This window comes from Alligator mississippiensis, chromosome 5 (assembly GCF_030867095.1).
Source record: "Alligator mississippiensis isolate rAllMis1 chromosome 5, rAllMis1, whole genome shotgun sequence".
Classification (NCBI taxonomy): Eukaryota; Metazoa; Chordata; order Crocodylia; family Alligatoridae; genus Alligator; species Alligator mississippiensis.
Window position 1 is genome coordinate 219,161,888 of NC_081828.1, and position 19,175 is coordinate 219,181,062.

Here is a 19,175-nt window from a genome sequence, read left to right on the forward strand (position 1 = left end):
GGCAACACGGGGAGGGGCAACGGGGGGGCGGGGGTAAAGGGATGCTGCCCGGCCAGTGGCAGCTCCCCAGAACTACATATGCAGCCCATGGGCAAAAATAATTGCCCACTCCTGCCCTATTTTCTCTTGCCACACCCCAAAACCTGGAGTCCTGCACTTACATGGAAACCTCCACAATAATGGCTGGACCCTGAACTAAAGGCATCTGAATGTAGATGAGATGGAGTAAATTATCTTCCGATGGCAGAGAAGATCCAGTCCCACAAGCAGGAAATGCAATTGGGAAATGGAGCCTCAACAACGGAGCAGGCTGGATTCAATACACCAGGGCCTGAGGTGAAGAACTGCACTCCAAACTCCCCAGAAACATAACAGTCTGCTTTAAAAATCTGACTCCTGGTTCGGGGAGGAATCCAGCCCCTCCCCACACAGAGCGGCTTGTGAAAGAGCAGCTCTACCCAGCACTGAATGCCAACAGGCCAGGATGCAAATCCTACAGCCAAGAGGGAAAGGAATTTAGCAGCACTTGAGCCTTTGCTCACAGGTTTCGGTACCAAAATGCAAACCCCACTTACTGCAGCTCTTACAGCTCCCTAGAGCAGCAGCATCCCTGAGCCAGCAGCCTAGCAGACACACTCCTACACAGCCAGGTCTGAGACTTACAGTCCTACAGGCCACTCTCATTTCATTCTTGCACAGATATTAGGTCCTTACCTGGGCAGTCGTGATCCTGTCTGGACAGGAATGATCCTAAAACTGCTCTTGCGCAATTTCAGCAAAGGAAATGACAGGAAATGAAAGTGAAAGCATTGGCACTGTGGGCTGGGCCAAGGCCAGCCCTCTATCAACATGGATTTTTATCAGGGATACAAAATCCAGGAGGAGAAAAAAATAGTTTGTAGAGAAGTACAAATTACAGTGTGATGAGGCCAGTCCCAAAAAAGGGACAGCCAACCTTTGTACACACTGCAACCCAGCTAGGAGAGCAGAGCAGAAACACTAAGAATCTGCTTGATTTCGCTGTTACCAATTCTCATTTCATTTTGAATATCTTGATACTAGATGTTTTGCCCCAAACCCCCAACACCTGGATTCCTGCACTTTCATCAAAATCTCAGCAGTGCTGGCCAGACTGAACTAAAGGCATCTGCATGCAAATGAGATGGCATAAACTGTGTTCTGATGGCAGAGGAGATGCAGACCCGCTACTTCTTTGTGCAATCAGGAAATGGAGCTGTAACCATGGAACAGGCTGGATTCCAGAACACTACAGTCCGGGGTCAAGGGTCACACTTCGAAATCCCCAGAAATATAACACTTGGGTTTAAAAAATCCTACCTATTTCTTTCTGAGCACCAAGAGGCCACAGGGATGTACGTTTTGCACCGCGCCAAGGGTTTTGGTCAACAGCCTTTTATACAGCAGAATCACCCATTTCTATCAGCCAATCAGTGTCCATTCTTCACTGTCCATTAACCAGTCAGTCACTCTTTGCTACATTCTCCCACTCATCATCCAATCAGGCACTGAGTTATCTCTGGCCAGCTGCTAACTCCCACTGGCAGTCATTGCACATTTCCACCAACCCCCCAGCCCCTGCACATGCTCTCTTCAGGAATAGGGTGAAGGGTTCAACGTTCAAACCTGCTGGCAAATTCCAAGCATTTGGTGCAAGCCTGGAGTGAATATACTAATTACTATAGGCAGACACGGTTCTTTGGGTAAATGTGGTATCTTTTATCAGACCAACTAAATAGTTGGAAAAATTGCTCTTTGCAAACTTCCAGGCACAACCCCTTTTCTTCAAGCATAGGGAGAGTCTGCTGGTGTTTTGTGTTCTCCATGGTGGACTGGTTAACACAGGCATTGTGAGCGAGTGCTAGTAGCCAGTACCCGCTTTCCCCTCTGAAAGCTTTACCTTCTGCCCTCTCCCCCATCTCACCTGCCATAGCTAAGCTGGAGGACTGAATACCTGGCTATTATTATTGACAGTCATGTGTAGGTTCGATAGTGAATGAGGAGTGGCATCCAGCAACAGATGATGCAGAGCGAGCGGAAGTATTCAAGGACTCTATTTACCTCCATCTGGCGAGAAGGCTGCAGCCCAGGAAACCAGAAGCAGGAGCAGTCCCTCTGTCCACCCAGGCCCCCCAAACCCAAATCAGCCTGGGATGGCACAGCCTGCTCAATGCAGGTGTAACCCACACCAAATGTACAAGCCACTTTGTATTGCAAAGTGTGTTCTTGTGTATGGTTTTAGTTAAATATGATTAGCTCTTTTTTTCCTGCTGTACTGCATGTACTCATATTTTCTTTATGTGTGTCTTGTCTCCTCTCCCCTGCTAAAGGAAGCTGAGAGACACTTTTTCTTGTAAAAATATGTCTATACAGGCAGTTCGCGGACTTTCAATGCAATCGGTTCCTGAAAGACATGTCTTAAGTTGAAATGTAACTTGGAACCAATTCCCCCATAGGAAACAATGTTATAAATGGGGGATTGGTTCCTGAACCAAGGCCTGATACCCTATTTTCACCAAAAATAAGCCAAATTTGTACTCAATCAATTATGGATGAGTAATATAACTACATTAATGTATTTATACTGTGAATAGCAGTCATATTGATTTGGAAGGACTTCTTTCAGATGACTTTACTGGACTTTTTGAAGGGCACTTATTGGACTTTTTGAGATTGAAACAGGGTGTCAATTTATAAATGTTTTAAGTGTGAAAAATTGTAATTTGAAATGTTGTAAGTCAAGGACTGCCTGTATAGATAGATAGATAGATAGATAGATAGATAGATAGATAGATAGATATCAATCTATCAATCCATCCATCTATCTATATACAGTATTGAAGTTGTACATATACATGTGCTAGTAACTTTTCTTCACAAACCTTAACTCACAAAACACAGCCCATGCACCTGTTACAGTGCATCTATTGTGCACTGTACAGTGCAGAACTGCACTCCCATGTACCTGTCCACAGGGCCTTTCTTGACTCAATCACTCTGTCCCTTTGCCCTAGCCCCAATTATGGGGTTTAAAGTCTCAGTCCATTCACTGTATCTGTCACTGTTGCTGGAGGACCTGCTGCTGCAGTCAGTGCTGCTATCCTCGTTGCTGTCTCCAGGTCCGGTTGCCTCTTTTTCCTCTTTGCTGTCACTGTCCATTCCCTCTCTGGGGGGTCGTTGAGGATCCTGATAGACACGTGCTGCGCTAAGCAGACACCTGAGGCAGAAAAGGCCCTTTTGTTCAGGACTTTTGTTTTAGAAACCCCTTGTTTACTGCAAACAAGAGGGCCTGGCTTCTAGTCAGGTAGGCCAGGGGATCAGACCCCTAGCCTAACTGGCTAACTGGGCAGTGCTTTTTTTTTTTTTCTTTAATAAATTGGTTAAGAGGAAAAACTAACCAGGGCAAGTCCTGATTGGAAAAGCTTGTGTGATGTCACAACAGGTATATCGAAATTTCTGCACTAGGTCTCAGCTCTCTGTTTCTCCTGGGGCTGCTGGGACCTGAAAAACTGAATTGGGAGCTGGAGAAACTGCTCCCCATGGGGAGTCTCCCTTGCCACTTCACTGGAGAAGCAAACTGAAGCTATGTGAAGGGAAAGCCTCAGATACAGGGAGACAGAGTCTACCTCAGGGCTTAAGACCCTTCTTCTCTCCCTCTTTTTTCACCTTTCCTTTTTCTGGGTTTTGAGAGGCACGATACCATAGGGGTATCAATCCCTGGAGCAGACTAGCCAGGACTGGAGACCAACAGTTTTGCTGGCGTGCTCTGGCCCAGGGCTGAAAGCCTGGTATGTTTTGTTGCAACTTCTTTTGTTTCTAGCCTAGATGTGTGACTGAAACCCAGCTGCACATCTTGCTTGCATTTTTGGCCGGAGTTAAAGGCCTGGCAGATTTGAATCAGGGATAACGTCATGTGGCCTTGAATGCGACTATGCCATGAGGGTATTAATCCCTACAGCAAACTGACTAGGAAGGGAGTTCTGCAGTTATTGGCCTGCATAGGCCTGGCCCCCTTATGTTGTTTCATAGCTGTTAGGTCTGTTAGGTCTGTTAGTATAATAATAGTATTAGGTCTGTTAGTATAATAATAGGTCTTGGCATAGCAGTGTAGCTGAGACTAAGTGTCCAGGTTGCATCCAAATAGGCCTGGCACTCTTTTGTTGTATGTGCAGGTGCTGGTGCAGGACAAGTCTGAGTTCCCCTTTTCCTGTTTTACAGCTGTTGTGTCTCAGCATAGCTCTATTGCTGAGCATATGCTGAGCATTTGCTGCACATTTGGGCCTGCCTTGGGACCTGGCTCATTTTGGGCCTGGCACATGTTGTTGCTTTTATAGGTCTTTATCTCAATCAAACAGCGTGCTTGGCGCTAGTTGCAGTTCAGGCTCTGTGGCTGCTTGGCTGGCTTTTCTTTTAGTTCTGTTGCAGTCTCCTGCCCCAGCACAGTGGGATTGGGACTAGGGATGTTGGGGCACAATATGATGATGAAAGCTGCAGTTAACCCTAAAAGCTAATCACATGGAAGTAAAGATTGGTGCCTGTGGCAGGGCACTGTTTGTGCCTGCCACTTTAAGGGCCAGAAGACAGCAGCTGGCAGGTGCCTGATGAGGGTGGCCATTTTGAATTCAGGTTTTCCCATATAAACAGGGCATTTTGCTGCTGGAAAGCTAGGCAACAGCATTGTCTGGCTATAAAGCTACTGGTATTAACTGGTGGTAAGGGAGGAGCTGTAGGGAATAGTCAGGAGACTCCTGTTTCTGGTGTGGAAGCAAAGAATGGCTGAGGCCTCATGGGGGGAGAGAGAAATTCCTTGGATAAGAGGAAGATGACCATTAAAGCTGTCTTGAAAGACACGAGACAGATAGCCCCAAGGCGGGAAAAGCTAGTTTAGGCAACCCTTTGTCCTGAATCTATAAAAAGGTTAACTGCCCTGGCTGAAAGGCAGAGAGCCAGAGGGAATCTTTCCTTTAATCGTCTCTCTCCAATAGTTATCAAAATTAAGTTTCTACCTGACCTGATTCCAAATTCTACAGCGTGTTTTTTTCCACGACACTGGGCATGACTTAAAACTGCACCCTACTGGCAGTCAGTAGCCTGGTGGGGCTCTCAGTGGTGTGGGAGCCCCCAGGAAATGCCAGGCCAGTTACCACCCTGGTGAAAGGCAAGTTGGGGCGCCTTAACCCCAGCTCCCACAACTGGGTGTGTTTTGCCTTTTGCAGGTTCTGGAAGGTGGACCCCAAGTCCCAGACTGCCTGGGCATGTGTGAAGCCTTCCCGAGAGGGTACAACCTATAGTACCATGCCTTGTAGATGATAGTGTTTTAAGTTGCGTTTTGTGTTTTGCTTTGTTTTCCTTTCTTTTGTTTTCTGTAATAAGTCTGTCCTCCATGTTTACATTGTTTGGGAGGAGAGGGTCTTGTGTATGTGGGACACCATGGCCAAATTCAGTGATCTCAGATTTTGGGGTGGGAGCTTGAGCTACAGTGAGAACTTATTGGGATGCCCAAAATTTGAACCTGGCCCTTCCTTTTCCTGAGTAGAACATGACAGAAGGGTTGCACAAGTAATATAGGTTTGGGGCAGTACAGCTGTCTTTATGTACCAGTGTAGCTAGTTGCCATACTAGGGAGATCCAGTTCAGTGCTTCCCCACTATAGCACCCACTTCTGCCACCATCAGAGATGGGATACTGGGCTAGCTGGACTGTTGATCTGACCCTGTGTGATACTTCTTCTGCTCTTAAGGTGACATTTTGATCTGTCCCTGCCTGACTATTTTCAGCTGCCAGGTTCAAAGCTTATGCTTGCCATGCAGAGGTCTCCTAGTCAAGGAGTTTAGTGAGACTGGCTGAGATGAAAGCAGACAAAGAAGCTTAGTCCAAGCTGCAAGCCAGTAAGAGAACACTGCAGGAGGGCAGACGAGAAGCCTGACTGGGGAGTGGATGCTTCCTGGTGTTGCCTGGGGGGAGCAGAGCAGAGGGAACTCTAAAGAGACCACCTCATGGGGGGCAGTTTCCCCAAGGAGAGAGTAACCCCACAGCCAAGTCAAGGGGCTGTGTGAGGAAGGCTCAGGCTCACCGACTGATAAGCTGATGAGCTAATGAGGAGCAGCTGTGACTTAGTTTGTATTCAGTGAATTGTCTAAAGTTAAGAGCTGCGTGAGTGAACTGAGAGGTAACAGTCTGAAGGAAAATAAGAACTGACAAGCTATGCAGGACCCTGTGACAGCTTAAGAAACATTTGACTAGTATGAGGACATGTGGTGGCAGTCAGCAGGCATGAAACGTTTATGGAAGTGGAGTGAATGCTTTAAGTAGGCACCATGATGAAATATTGGCCAACACTAGCAGTATTGGCACCTCTGGCATGGTAAAGGTAGGGTTTAAGCATCAGTGGAGACCTGTGAAGAGGCAGAAAGCCATAATTTGGTTGCAGTGAGATCCCACAGGCACACCTCCAAGTATTAACTTTCTCTTTCGAAATGTTCTTTAACATCAGAGGCATGGCAGGGGTGTACAAAAGGGGATGATCAGATACTGGGAAATCTAGCTACAGTTTATACCCACTTGAGCCTCGAATGTTTACAACCAACACTTCCATCTTCCAGTTTGATAGTAGCTTGGGTCAGGAGGGACCTGAACAGATCATCTAGCCTGACCCCTGCCACAGGCAGGAATAGATGCTGGGATCACAAGACCCCAGACAGGTGATGGTCCAACCTCCTCTTGAATTTGCCCAAGGTAGGAGCGAGGACCACTTCCCTGGGAAGTTGGTTCCAGATTTTGGCCACCCTAATTGTAAAATATTGCCTTCTGATCTCCAACCTAAACCTGTTCTCCATCAGCATATGACCATTGTTCCTCGTCACCCCAGGTGGTGCTGGGGAGAAAAGGGCTCTGCCTACTTGCTCTTGATGTCCCCCGATGAGCCTGTAGGCAGCCACCAGGTCCCCCTTCAGCCTCCTCTTCCTGAGGCTGAACAGGTTCAGGTCCCTCCGTCTCTCCTTGTAGGGCCTGTCCTGCTGTCCTCTCACCAAGCGGGTGGCCTCCTCTGGACCCTCTCCAGGCTGGCCACATCCCTCTTGAAGTGCGGCGCCCAGTACTGGACACAGTACTCCAACTGCGGCCTGACCCAAGTCGCATAGAGGGGGAGGATCACCTCTCTGGACCGGCTTGAGATGCACCTTTGGATGCATGACCAGGTCTGGCTGGCCAGGGAGAAAACAGCTTGTGCTGCCCTTTGGGGCCCCTATAAGTGTCACAGCATGCCATTCAGATTGCATGGGGCAGCTGGCACTTTTCCAGAGGCTCATGGACAGGGTGCTACCTCCTGTGGCATAACGCTGCTGAGCATAATAATCTATTCTACAGAATGGGGAGAGCACCTAAAAGCCTTCAGAGCTGTGTTGGAGGAGCTGAGGGTGGCTGGCCTTACAACAAACCCAAATAAGTTTGCTGTAGGCCACAATGAAACTCAATACAGTACTTGGGGTTTCTCCTGGGAGGGGGCCAGACTTAACCTCTAGCACACAAGGCACAGGCCTTGAGGGACTACTCACTGCCACACCCCAAACGGCAGGTAAGGGCATTTCTAGGACTAGACAATTATTACCAACGTTTAATACCCATGTCCCCTTGACATAATTAACCAGGGTGGGGGCCCCAAGCAAAGTTTGGTGGAGCTGAAAAGCAGAAGAGGTACTCTGGAAGGTGAAAGGCATGTTGTGTACCCACCCCACAGTGCACACACCAGACTTTGCTAAACCCTTCTCTGTGCAAACAGACACCTCTAATGTAGCCATGGGGCAGCATTGTCCTAGAAGGACAAGGGAGGAGAATACCCCCTTGCCTATGTTAGTCACAAACTGCAGCCACATGAGAGGGCTTGCACTAAAAAAACAAAAAAAAAAATTGAATTTGAAAACTTGCAATTGTACTGAGTGAACAGAGGATGAGAACCAGTGTATGTTCTGTGGCCACATAAGGCCAAACTTGCCTGGACTGTAAGGCATAAGGTGGCAGGGGAAAAACAGGGCTGAAGGCCACTACCTGCCTACATAGCAGAAATTGCAGATGCTGGAACCTGAGGTCATGGGGCATGACCAGAACTGAGCCAGGAGCTTGCAGCCCTGATAAGTGGGGCCCAAGTTAGAGGACTCAGTGAGAATAAAATTGGGATGAGGCTGGGAAGGAGCTTGGGACCAGACAGGGCTGCCACTTCAAAAGCCTACCTCACCCTCTGTGCAGCCTACCTAAATCATTTTGACATCAAGACATGGTGGGCAAGACTACTGAATGTGGGGAGACCTAAGGGTGACCTCACAGTCGCTTGTAGCTGTCTGGCCTTTCTGTCATTGAGCTAATTTTTTTCCCCTCTTCCACAGGCTGGTACAGCCCCAACACAGATCCAAGCCATGGGACGCTCATTGCATCTGGCAGGGCACCTCTGGAAGACCAACAACCAAGACTGCTGCAAGGGACTGTGAGGTCACCTAATCTGACCTTCTGTATATCATAGGCTATTTAGTTTCATCATGGGATCATAGGAATGTATAGCTAGTAGTAACGTCACAAGAAGTGCATCTACACACACACTCTAGTGTGCATTAACCTGTTTCAGAGATTCCCAATCTGTGGTACAGGAACACCATTGGAACCCAGGCAACCTGTAAGTGGTACATGTTAACAGATTTATTATAATTATTTTATATGACAAAAATCTGCTAATGGTACTTAAGGTTGAACTGAAAAAATTGCTGGTGGTGCTTAAGGTTGTATCATTTTAAATTGCTGGTGAACAATCTGTCAGAGTTTGGAAACCCCTGGCCTATTTTAATGTGCATTAAAGCATCACTAAAAACATGCAATTTAGCTACTGTGCATTAAGACTGGCTAATGCACATTTTCTTAGTACCTCACAATGGAGGGTACCTATACACATGCAGGGCAGGCATTTCTGAAGGTGCTGTAACTTTAGTGATTTCTTTAAAGTGTGTTGGATACAGCACCTTAAAACTTATTGGACCTTCTACAGCTTGGTCCAAAACTAGTGCCTTGCTGTAGCTCTGCAGAGTAGGCGGCAGGGGGCACCAGACACTGCACAATGCAGCCTGAGACCCTGCGGAAGTCTAGAGTGACTTGGTGGCACAAATTACACAGCTGGGGGAACTGTGCTGTGCTGGGGGATGGCTGGTGCTAGCCAGGCCGGTGGGACTTGGAGGGGCAGTGCTGAGGAAGGCCATCCCAGCTGGGGGTCTGTACGCACCTGCAGGGTGTGTTGTCACCTGCAAGAGGGAACTGGGAATGGGGAAAGCTGGTGAAAGAGCTGTGCTTGCACTGTCCACTCCTGCCCATTCCTTCACAGAGATTGCCAAAGGATGATTCATGTCTCACCTGTCAATCAGACTGGACATTGGGGATGCATATTGTAGGCATGATTTATCAATGGATCTCAGCCATTCCCTTGTTTCCTCTGCTGCTCAGACTCCATTGTGTCATCGTCCCTTCCTCCCAGCCCAGGTTTGCGCACTTCATTTACTTATCTGAATGCTTAGTCAGAAGAAGCTGGTGACCTTGGATCCTAATTGCAACGAATGCACATGTGTACACATGCTGTGTGGTGTGTGCACATTCCTTCTCACCTCTGATTGAAGTGACAGCTGCTGACTACACAATATTTAAACTGACAGTCTGCCATGCAGTGACAATCCTCAACACAGTTATGCGAGAAAGCAAGGCAAGGTATTTGCTCACCATTGCAGGGATTTATTCAGCCTCCTGCTCTGCCAGGGGGTAAGGTTGCTCAGCAGTGTAGAAGTTCCAGGGTTGTAAAAACCTCCAAGGATGGAGAGGCCACAGCCTGTCTGGGTAACCAGTTCCAGTGTTTTACTATCCTCCTGTACTATCTTTCAGTTCTCATCTTCCTCTGGGGTTTTGGTTGTTGTTTTCAAGTCTGGGATGAGATAGTTTGGGCTGGTCCTGCTCTGAGAAGGGGTAGCAAGATATGACTTCCTGAGGTCCCTTCCAACCCTCATGTTTGCTGATTCTATGAAGTGTTGATGACTTCTCTGTTTGGTCTGTCTCCCCCAGTCTATACTCCAAGGTACTCAAAAAGCTGGCAAGCATCATAGCTCTGCCCCTTGCACAGATCTTCGACAGCTCCTGGCACTCTGAAGTTCCCAAAGACTGGAAGAAGGCCAATGTGGTGCCTATCTTCAAGAAAGGGATGAAAGTGGATCCAGCAAACTACAGTACAACCAGCCTGACCTCTATCCTGGGGAAGGTCTTAGAAAAGATTATCAAAGAGACCATTTTTAACAGACTGGCCGATGGCAACATCTTGAGGAATAGCCAACACGGGTTTGTTGTGAGTAGGTGTTGCTTGACCGGTCTTATTTCCTTTTATGACCAGGCTACCTATCACCTGGACAAGGGAGAGGAGATTGATGTCATATATCTTGACTCTAAAAAAGCCTTTGATCTGGTATTCCATGATCACCTCTTGGCAAAACTGGACAACTGCAGCCTTGGGTCCACCACAATCCTCTGGCTGGAGAACTGGCTCCATGGTTGAACCCAGAGGGTGGTGGTTGATAGAAGTCAATCATCGTGGTGCCCTGTGACCAGTGGGTCCATCAAGGCTCTGTCCTAGGGCCTATACAGTTTAACATATTCATCAATGCTGTGTACATTGGTGTTAGAAGTGGGCTGGCCAAGTTTGCCAATGACACCAAACTCTGGGATTAAAGCATCCACACCTGATGACAGGAAAGTGATCCAGACTGACCTTGACAGGCTCAGGAAGTTGGCGGATGAGAACCCGATGGTGTTTAACTATGAAAAGTGCAAGGTTCTCCACTTTGGGAAGAAAAATCCACAGCACACTTATAGGCTTGGCAGTGCTACACTGGTTAGCACTACAGATGAAAGGGACTTGGGGGGTCTTCATTGACCACAAGATGAACGTGAGCCTGCGATGCGATGCTGCGGTTAGAAAAGTGACCAAAATGCTGGCTTGCGTCCATAGATGCTTCTCAAGCAAATCCCAGGATGTCATTCTCCCCCTGTACTCAGGTTTGGTGAGGCTGCAGCTAGAGTACTGTGTCCAGTTTTGGGCTCCACAATTGAAAAAGGATGTGGAGAAGCTGGGAGAGTGCAGAGGAGAGCCACACACATAAGAGGGCAGGAGAATAGACCTTATGATGAGAGGCTGAGAGCTATGGGACTCTTCAGCCTGGAAAAGCGCAGGCTCAGGGGTGATCTGATGGCTGCCTATAAGTTTATAAGGGGTGCTCACCAGGATCTGGGGGAACATCTGTTCACCAGAGCGCCTCAAGAGATTACAAGGTTGAACAGTCATAAACTCTTCCAAGACCGCTTCAGGCTGGACATAAGGAAGAACTTCTTTACTGTCTGAGTCCCCAAGGTCTAGAATAGCCTCTCACCAGAGGTGGTTCAAGTACCTACTTTAAACTCCTTCAAGAGAAATTTGGATGTTTATCTTGCTGGGATCCTATGACCCTGCCGACTTCCTTCCCCTGGGGCAGTGGGCTGGACTCCGTGATCTTCCGAGGTCTCTTCCAGCCCTAATGTCTATAAAATCTTTGAAATCTATGAAAACCAAACTGATTGCAAGGAGACTCATGAGCCCATGACTAAGCAGGACTGCTTGACTTCAGTGCAGTTTAAACACAGACCCATGTTGGGAACTTGGAGCCTTGGGCTGAGACCCAGCATGATGTGAAATATATACATGTATGAGGTTAGGTTGGCTTACAAGCACCCAGAGGGGGATAGCAATGGGAGCACAGTGCAAATCATGAGTTAAGAGTTAGGCTTGTCATTATCATTCACCCACTGATGAATGGAAGGAAGGGCGGGCTGCAATTTACATTCCTCAAACCAATTAAATCCATGGGGAGTGGGGCTTCTAAATCAGCATTTGTCAACCCACGGTTTGCGACCCAAAAGTGGGTTGAAAGACTACATGAAAAGGTCACAAACAAAGTTTTAAAAGGGATCAACAAACTTAAAAAGTGGATTTACTTTAAAGGAGAAAAATGTGGAAAACCGTGACTTTTCCCTTGCAGGCTATCAGAGTTCCAGGGAGCAAGAGGCTGCATGAGGCCCTCTCCCCCCCCCCCCCCATTTCCCATACAAACCCCACCCTGCCTCACACTCCCACCACCTGCCCCACACACTGGATTCTTGGGGTTGGGTGCAGAGGCAGTGGGTTGAGAGTGGGAGGCACTGGGTCAGGACTGGCTGTGGCAGGGCACTGTTGGTGCCTGCCACTTTAAGGGCTGAGTCAAGCAGCCAGCAGGTGCTTGATTGCAGCACCCATTTTAGAACTGTGGCTGCCTATATAAACAGAGCAGTTTTCTGCTGGCAGCCAAGCAGGAAACATTACCTGACTGAGCTGCTGTATGAGAGCATCTACAGGTAGGAGCAGGAGGTTCTTGGTCCTGGGCATGACCTAAAACTGCACCCTGCTGGGAGTGGGTGGACTCCCAGTGGTGCAGGAGCCTCCAGGAAAATACCAAACCAGTTACCACCCTGGAAGGCTGGTCGGGGTGCCTCAATAATCCCTTGCTCCCCACATCACAGTGGGTAGCAGTTGTGGCCAGGCATAGCTACGGCCACATGAGCCCTCACTGACAAGGGAAGCCCCATAGCCCAGTGAGGGGGTGGAAGGTGTGGATCCTTAGTAAGGGTAGGCCCCCAGTGAAGGGGTAGAGATGTGAAGCCCCAGTGATGGGGTGGATGTGGAGCCCTGGTGAGGGAGGAAACCAGAGGGCTGGGAGACCAGTGTGTGTTTGTGTAAGTTTGTCTAGAGCTGCCCTGGGAGGGGCCAGGGCAAGCTTGACCCCAGTCAGGTAATAGGCTGGCTACTACTCCAGTGAGGGTTGTGGGAGAGACCCAAAAGGTGGTACATCTGCCACCCATGGTGTGCTCTAGATAAAGCCTATGGCCAAAAGGGCCCAATCCAAGAGGGTGCAAGGCAGTATAAGTTGTTAATGCGTAAAAGAGACCCTGTGAGAGGAGGTGGTGCGTCAGAGGCCCTAGTGAAAGGAGGGCAGTATGAATGTGTGTGTGTGAGTCCTGACGAGGGCTAAGCTTGGTCTGGCTGTAGGCCAGGAGCACTGTGTCATCTGGATGCCATCTGCAAGGCTTGGGCTGCAATGTAGGGGAGGAACAGAGCCGCAGATAGCGCTTGCTACCATTGGGACAAGAATATGCAGCCTCCCACCTAATTGGAACCAATTAAGAAACAACAAGATGTGGCAGGGGAGTGAGGTGGGTGGTTGGTCTAGAAACAGGTGGGTGGGCCAATGGCGGACCAGCCCCAAGAAGGCCCCCTGTTACATTGATCATCGATGTTGACAAATGGGTCTGGGTACAAAAAAGGTTGAGAGCTACTGTTCTAAATCAACACAGCCTTTGTAGCCCAGCTCCTTCCTGATGAGCCATCAGGTGGCTGTGAAGGACCTGGATCTTCAGGCTGATCATGACCCTTGCATTCAGTACTGGGGTCATTCAGTGCATTCAGTGCTGCCTGTTCTCCCACTTCTCCCCATATTCCCAGGAAGGGGAGGTAGGAAAATGGGAGGAGGGGGTCTTAACCCTCTGTGCATGGCCAGCCCCATCTCAGGCTCTCAGCAACATGCCCTCAGCTCCCCTTGCTCCCAGATACCCTCCGCAGACCAGCTGAACTGGAGCAGGATTCCTCTGCCCTGAAGACAAGAAGGGGCTGGCAAAGGGTCTATTTGCAAAAATGGCCATTGCCCCACCCTCCACCCCCACACCCTCTGTCTGGATTGTCTCTCCAGTGTGCCAAGTGCATGGAGAATCTGGCAGACAAGCTTCTTCGGGTAAATGTGATGTCTTTTATCAGGTCAATGAAATATGTGGGGAAATTGTACTTTGCAGGTTTTCTGGTACAAGCATCCTTCTTCAGGCATAGGGAGAGTCTGTTGGTGTTTGTCTAAACTCTTGGGTGGGATACAGTGCCATAGGCCATCTAGGCCCAAAAGTGGACACAAGATTCCAGGCGAGGCCTCTCCAGTGCTAAGAAAAGGCTGACAGGGATGTCAGTGCCATGAGGATTTTGGGCAGCTCTTCCACAGGCTGGTATGACCCCAGCACAAATCAAAGCTATGAGGAGTTTCTCCACTGGATCTGGTAGGGAGGGCAGCTATGGAAGACTAACAACCAAGAGCTTCCCAGAACCCTCATGGCACTGCCATCCCTTTTCCACCCTTGGCCCACCTCCTTCAACAGGGCTTGTGGGCTGTGAACACCACATACGTTGTCTGTACAAGGGAAACCGTCCATCCGCCACCCCAAGAGAACTTCTCAGCTCCTATGTGCTCTTCTTCAGCGGTGTCCAGGACTGTGGTGAGAGGCAGTATCCCTCCCCTGGCTTATAAATGAAAGCAGACAACAAACTTGAGATGAGTCAAAAACTGTTCTGCAATTAATGACATCTGAGTTTGTGTTCTGAAGTTCACCATAATACTGACTACTGCAATAAAGCCAAGTCGGTATTATAATTCATAATTTACAGAAAGGATCATAGCATGGTGGAGCACTGTGAATGTGTCAATTCTATTGCAGGCCAACTGGGCGCTGCAAGGGTATCAGCCACTGGGCTGTTCAGTTCAGTTTCGGATCAAGGAGGCAAAGTTAGGAGTGAAGCAAAGGCAAATTTATTATAGCTTACACACACACAACAGTTAACATAAAGATAAATGTAGTAAGCAGATAATAAAGTATTAAAGAGCTAATAGTAAATAATAACAAGAGATAGATGGATCAATTCTGTTGCAGGCCAGCTGGGCACTGAGAGAGTATCAGCCACTGGGCTGTTCAAAACAACAGATAGACAGACATGGGTTGGCAACTCATCGATAGTCCCTTGATGCCAGGTGCACACCAAGTGATTCCAGCGAAGTCAGGCATCCCCAATTGACGCTGTCGGAGGGATTGCCGGGGAAGATCCCTTGATCAGGATCCGATCCTCACTCACACTGGGAGTCCGGAGTCCGGGCTTGGAACAGCAATGACTGTTCTGTTCCCTCTTTCCTCCCTGCTGGTCACCTGACGCACGTGCTTTTTATACCTAGTCTTATGCTAATCTGTTGGCTTTAGAGCCATTCACAATCTTGCCTTATAGCTGTTACCCCACGGGATTGAAAGGTGTTAAAAATTATCATAAAAGGTTACTACCCAAACCCGGGTTTATCCAATAAGCAAATTACAATGCAGGATCTTTACATTTGAAATTAACATCACTAAGCCCAACCCTTTTAGGTTTCTCTGAACATGCTTGTTTTTTTTTTTTAAATGTGCTTTCCTGGAAAGTGTTGGGTGAGCCAGGCGGTTGGATTCAGTTTTTAGCATCAAGGCTGAACCCTGAGCAAAAACCGTTAGGTCAGCTGATCTTGCAGCTACAGCTCTGCCTTTGGGGCTCAGTCAGTTCCATGATTAATATAAATAGTTTTATCATTTTGGTTAAACTTATGACAGACAAGTCACATTTGTGGGTTACAAGCTTACAAGCTTAATATTAGCTAACATTCTCTGTTAGGCAAAATACTAAATGCCTCCAAGAAGCACATATTTATTGCTTATTAATCCTTCTAGTTCTGGCCATCACATGTGTTCTAAAGTTCACAATAATGCTGACTACTGCAATAAAGCCAAGTTGATTTTATCATTCATAATTCACAGAAAGAATCATAGCATGGTGGAGGTAATAAGAAGCTAAACGGGCAACGATAGCAAAACTGCATGACAATTATGGGTACACTCTGTCTACAACTAAGTGCGGTAATTTTCTGAGTACAACAGTCTGAAATGGTTGAATATTTTTAAAGTGTTCAGTTACAACTACTTACGTGAATGGAAGTGCCAAATAGAATATGCAAAGTATATGCAAATACTGAAGTCCTGATGAATATTCAGATGAATAATAAGTGGCCTGAATGTCCATGCGGTGAACCTTTCATGGAAACATAGAATCACAGAAGTCGGGTCGGAAGGGACCTTGTAGATCTTCAAGCCCGACCCCCTGCCTGGGCAGGAGAGAAAACTGGGCTCAAGTGACCCCAGCCAGGTAGGCATCAAGTCACTTCTGAAAGACCCCCAGGATAGGAGCCAGCACCACTTCCCTTGGAAGTTGGTTCCAGATCCTAGCCGCCCTAACTCTGAAGTAGTTCTTACAGATGTCTAATCTAAAGCTACTCTCCAACAACTTGTGGCCGTTATTCCTTGTTATCCCAGGGAGCACTAAGAGAAACAAGGTCTCCCCCAAACCCTTCTGGTCCCCCCTAGTGAGTTTACAGACGGTCACCAGGTCCCCTCTCAGCCTTCTCTTGTGGAGGCTGAACAGGTTCAGGTCCTGTCGCCTCTCATTGTAGGGCCTGCCCTGCTGTCCCCGGATCATGCGGGTAGCCCTCCTCTGGACCCTCTCAATGTTGTCCACATCCCTCTTGAAGTGCAGTGCCCAGAACCAGACAGTACTCCAGCTGCAGCCTGACCAGTGTCGCATAGAGGGGGAGGATCACCTCCTTGGCCCTACTTGAGATGCACCTATGGATGCACGATAGGGTCCGGTTAGCCGTGCCGACCGTGACCTCGCATTGTCGGCCCATGTTCATCTTGGAGTCAGTGATGACTCCAAGATCCCTTTCTGTCTCCATGCTCTCAAGAAAGGAGTTTCCCATCTTATAAGTGTGCTGCCGGTTACTACTGCCCAAGTGCAGCACCCTGCACTTGTCCGTATTGAAACGCATCCTGTTTTTGTTAGCCACTCCTGCAACCTATCCAGGTCTTGCTGCAGTCTCTCCCTCCCTACTAGCGTGCCCACCTCACCCCATATTTTGGTATCATCAGCAAATTTGAACAGGTTGCTTTTCACCCCGTCATCCAAATCACTGATAAAGAAATTGCAGAGAAATTTCATCATTCTCTGTTTTGTAGAATATTTTGCAAAAGCAGAAACAACAGTTTTGGCCCAGATCAGGGTGGGTGGCCAATCACATAACAAATAAAGAAAAGAGTAGTCAGATGCAAAGGCTGTACACAGCTTGGAGCCTCAGTTTACCTAAACTATTCAAACCCTTGAGAATGAAGAGTGTTTTGGGGAATAGATCCTGGTTTCTGTAAATGGCTCTTGAGTAAAATTGGTATTTACAACCAGTAATTATCAAAATTAATCCAATGCATTAACCTAATTTTCCTGCCACTCCAGATGGGGAGTAGGAGGATGACTGAAATGGTGATGAAATATAACCTACTGTGTAGAAAACCTAAAGAACCAAAAAGGTTTACAGGGAACTGAAACCCATTCAAAGCTATCAAAGAAGAGGCACAGCAATAAGGCAAGGACAAATTACAGTTACTTGCCCAACATCACTTAAACCAGCTTTTGATTTTTGAAAATATGTTTGCAAATTGTATTAAAATCTGCTCTATTAGAGAAACATCCTTCTCAGCTTCTTCCCTGAGGTTAGGCAGAGATTCCTGGTGGCCCTTCTTGATTTCTTCTGTTTCTTCAGTTTCCACAGTTTTATGTTTTTGGTCATACTGAGATCTTTTTTCTTGTTTTTCTCTTTCTACCTTTTCAGCATGGGCTCTCTTGAGCTCTTCTATTCTTTCTGCAAGTTTCCTCTCAGCATATTTGTACATCTCACTCGTGTAATGTGAGCCTCTGTTCTGCTGGACCATCCGATCAATTATTCCCACCAGCTCTGAGACCTGGTTCGTCTGCTCCTCTTCTTTTGCTTTGTTGTTGAAAGCACAATATCGGGTTCCACACTTGGCCATCAGCTTCTCAAAATCTTTGTCTTCTAGTTTTTTTAAATACCCCTCTAAAGTCTCATCCTCTAATTCATCTTTTCTGGTGAACAAGAAGATAATATAGTGAATGGCCTCCTCCCCAAAAATGTCTTGTATTCGACCAACTGTTGCCTTCTCTTCTGCAGTGAAACGCCCCAGCTGCATGACCAGAACGATGGCATGGGGACCTGGGGAGGAGACAACCACACAGCGCCCGATCTCCTGCATGGTTTCCAGTAAAGGAATTTTTGTGTCAAACAAACCAGGAGTATCAACTAACACGAGGCTCCGGCCATTCCAGTCTCTCTGCTTCTTAGCACATTGTTTTGTTACAGACCCGGCTGAGAGGCTAGATGAGAAATGTTTCTCACCCAGGATGCTGTTTCCTGTTGCACTTTTCCCACATCCAGTTTTCCCAACAAGAACAATCCTCAACTCAGATTTCCCAGGGCAGTGGCTGTCAGGGCCTGGGCCTGTGGGGAGAAAGGGTCACAGGGTCACTGGAAAGGCAGTGAAGTAACAGAGGCTGCTCCTGCGGGTCCTGTTTCCATATCCTGAGATATGCAAGGATTCAGCTCGCTGGCCTGCAGACACTGGGATTCGTGGAGGTGAGCAGCACTGGGAGTGGTGAGCACTGGCAGCCAGAGGCCTTGGCTCCCCGTTGAGAGCTCACCCACATGCAGCTGGGGCAGCTGGGCTGGAGCAGGGCAGGGCAGTGCTCAGCTGGTATCAGACCAGCAATATGGGAGTAATAGAAAGAGCCATGGCTGGCTGGGGATTGGGCTCCCTTGCTGTCTTAAAATATAAGAATGGAAGGGACCTGGGAGCCCATTTACTGCATTTCCCTTCATCCCCCTGTAAATGCAGGCTTCCTGTTCCTCAGACACATGCTCATCCAGCCCCGTCTTGAAAACCTTCCATGAATGAGATTCCATAACTTTCTTGGCCAGGGCAAGGCACACCATATATGTCTTACTTGGAGTTATTGGGGAAGTTACATCGTCATTAGGCCCCATGCAAAGCCTATAGATTGAAGATAATGATGGTGAAAGCAGCAGCGGAGGCAGTTCCTCCATGGGAGGAAAAGGAAAACATTCTTCCAGTGAAACAGGGGAGTTGTCTGTGAGTCCACAGGTGACTGAGGAGGCCAATCCAGGATCTTCATGTTCAACTGCAAACCAAGAGACAGAGCCTGAATGGTATAAGACACCAAAATATGAGTGAAATGGACCAAGATCAGGATGACTGGTGAACTCCTACAGGTGAATCAAAAGAGGGCCTGGGAACCCTTAATATTTTGTAGTAGGGCACCTTGGTACTTG

General features: G+C 47.8%; 1 protein-coding gene across 7 annotated transcripts in view; it reads right to left on the minus strand.

Annotated features, from left to right (window-relative positions):
- Window positions 1-14,704: 14,704 nt before the first annotated feature.
- Window positions 14,705-19,175, minus strand: part of LOC102568273 (GTPase IMAP family member 9) — a 30,592-nt gene continuing 26,121 nt past the window's right edge. For 6 of the 7 annotated variants that reach the window (XM_014598599.3, XM_019494508.2, XM_019494505.2 and 3 more), the window contains 2 exons: window positions 18,830-19,045; window positions 14,705-18,326 (listed from right to left, as the gene is read on the minus strand). In XM_014598599.3, coding sequence (XP_014454085.2) covers window positions 17,428-18,326; window positions 18,830-19,045 — 1,115 coding nt within the window. In that variant the 3' untranslated portion in view covers window positions 14,705-17,427. The remainder of the gene's footprint in view (window positions 18,327-18,829; window positions 19,046-19,175) is intronic. The other variant, XM_014598598.3, reaches the window with a different exon arrangement.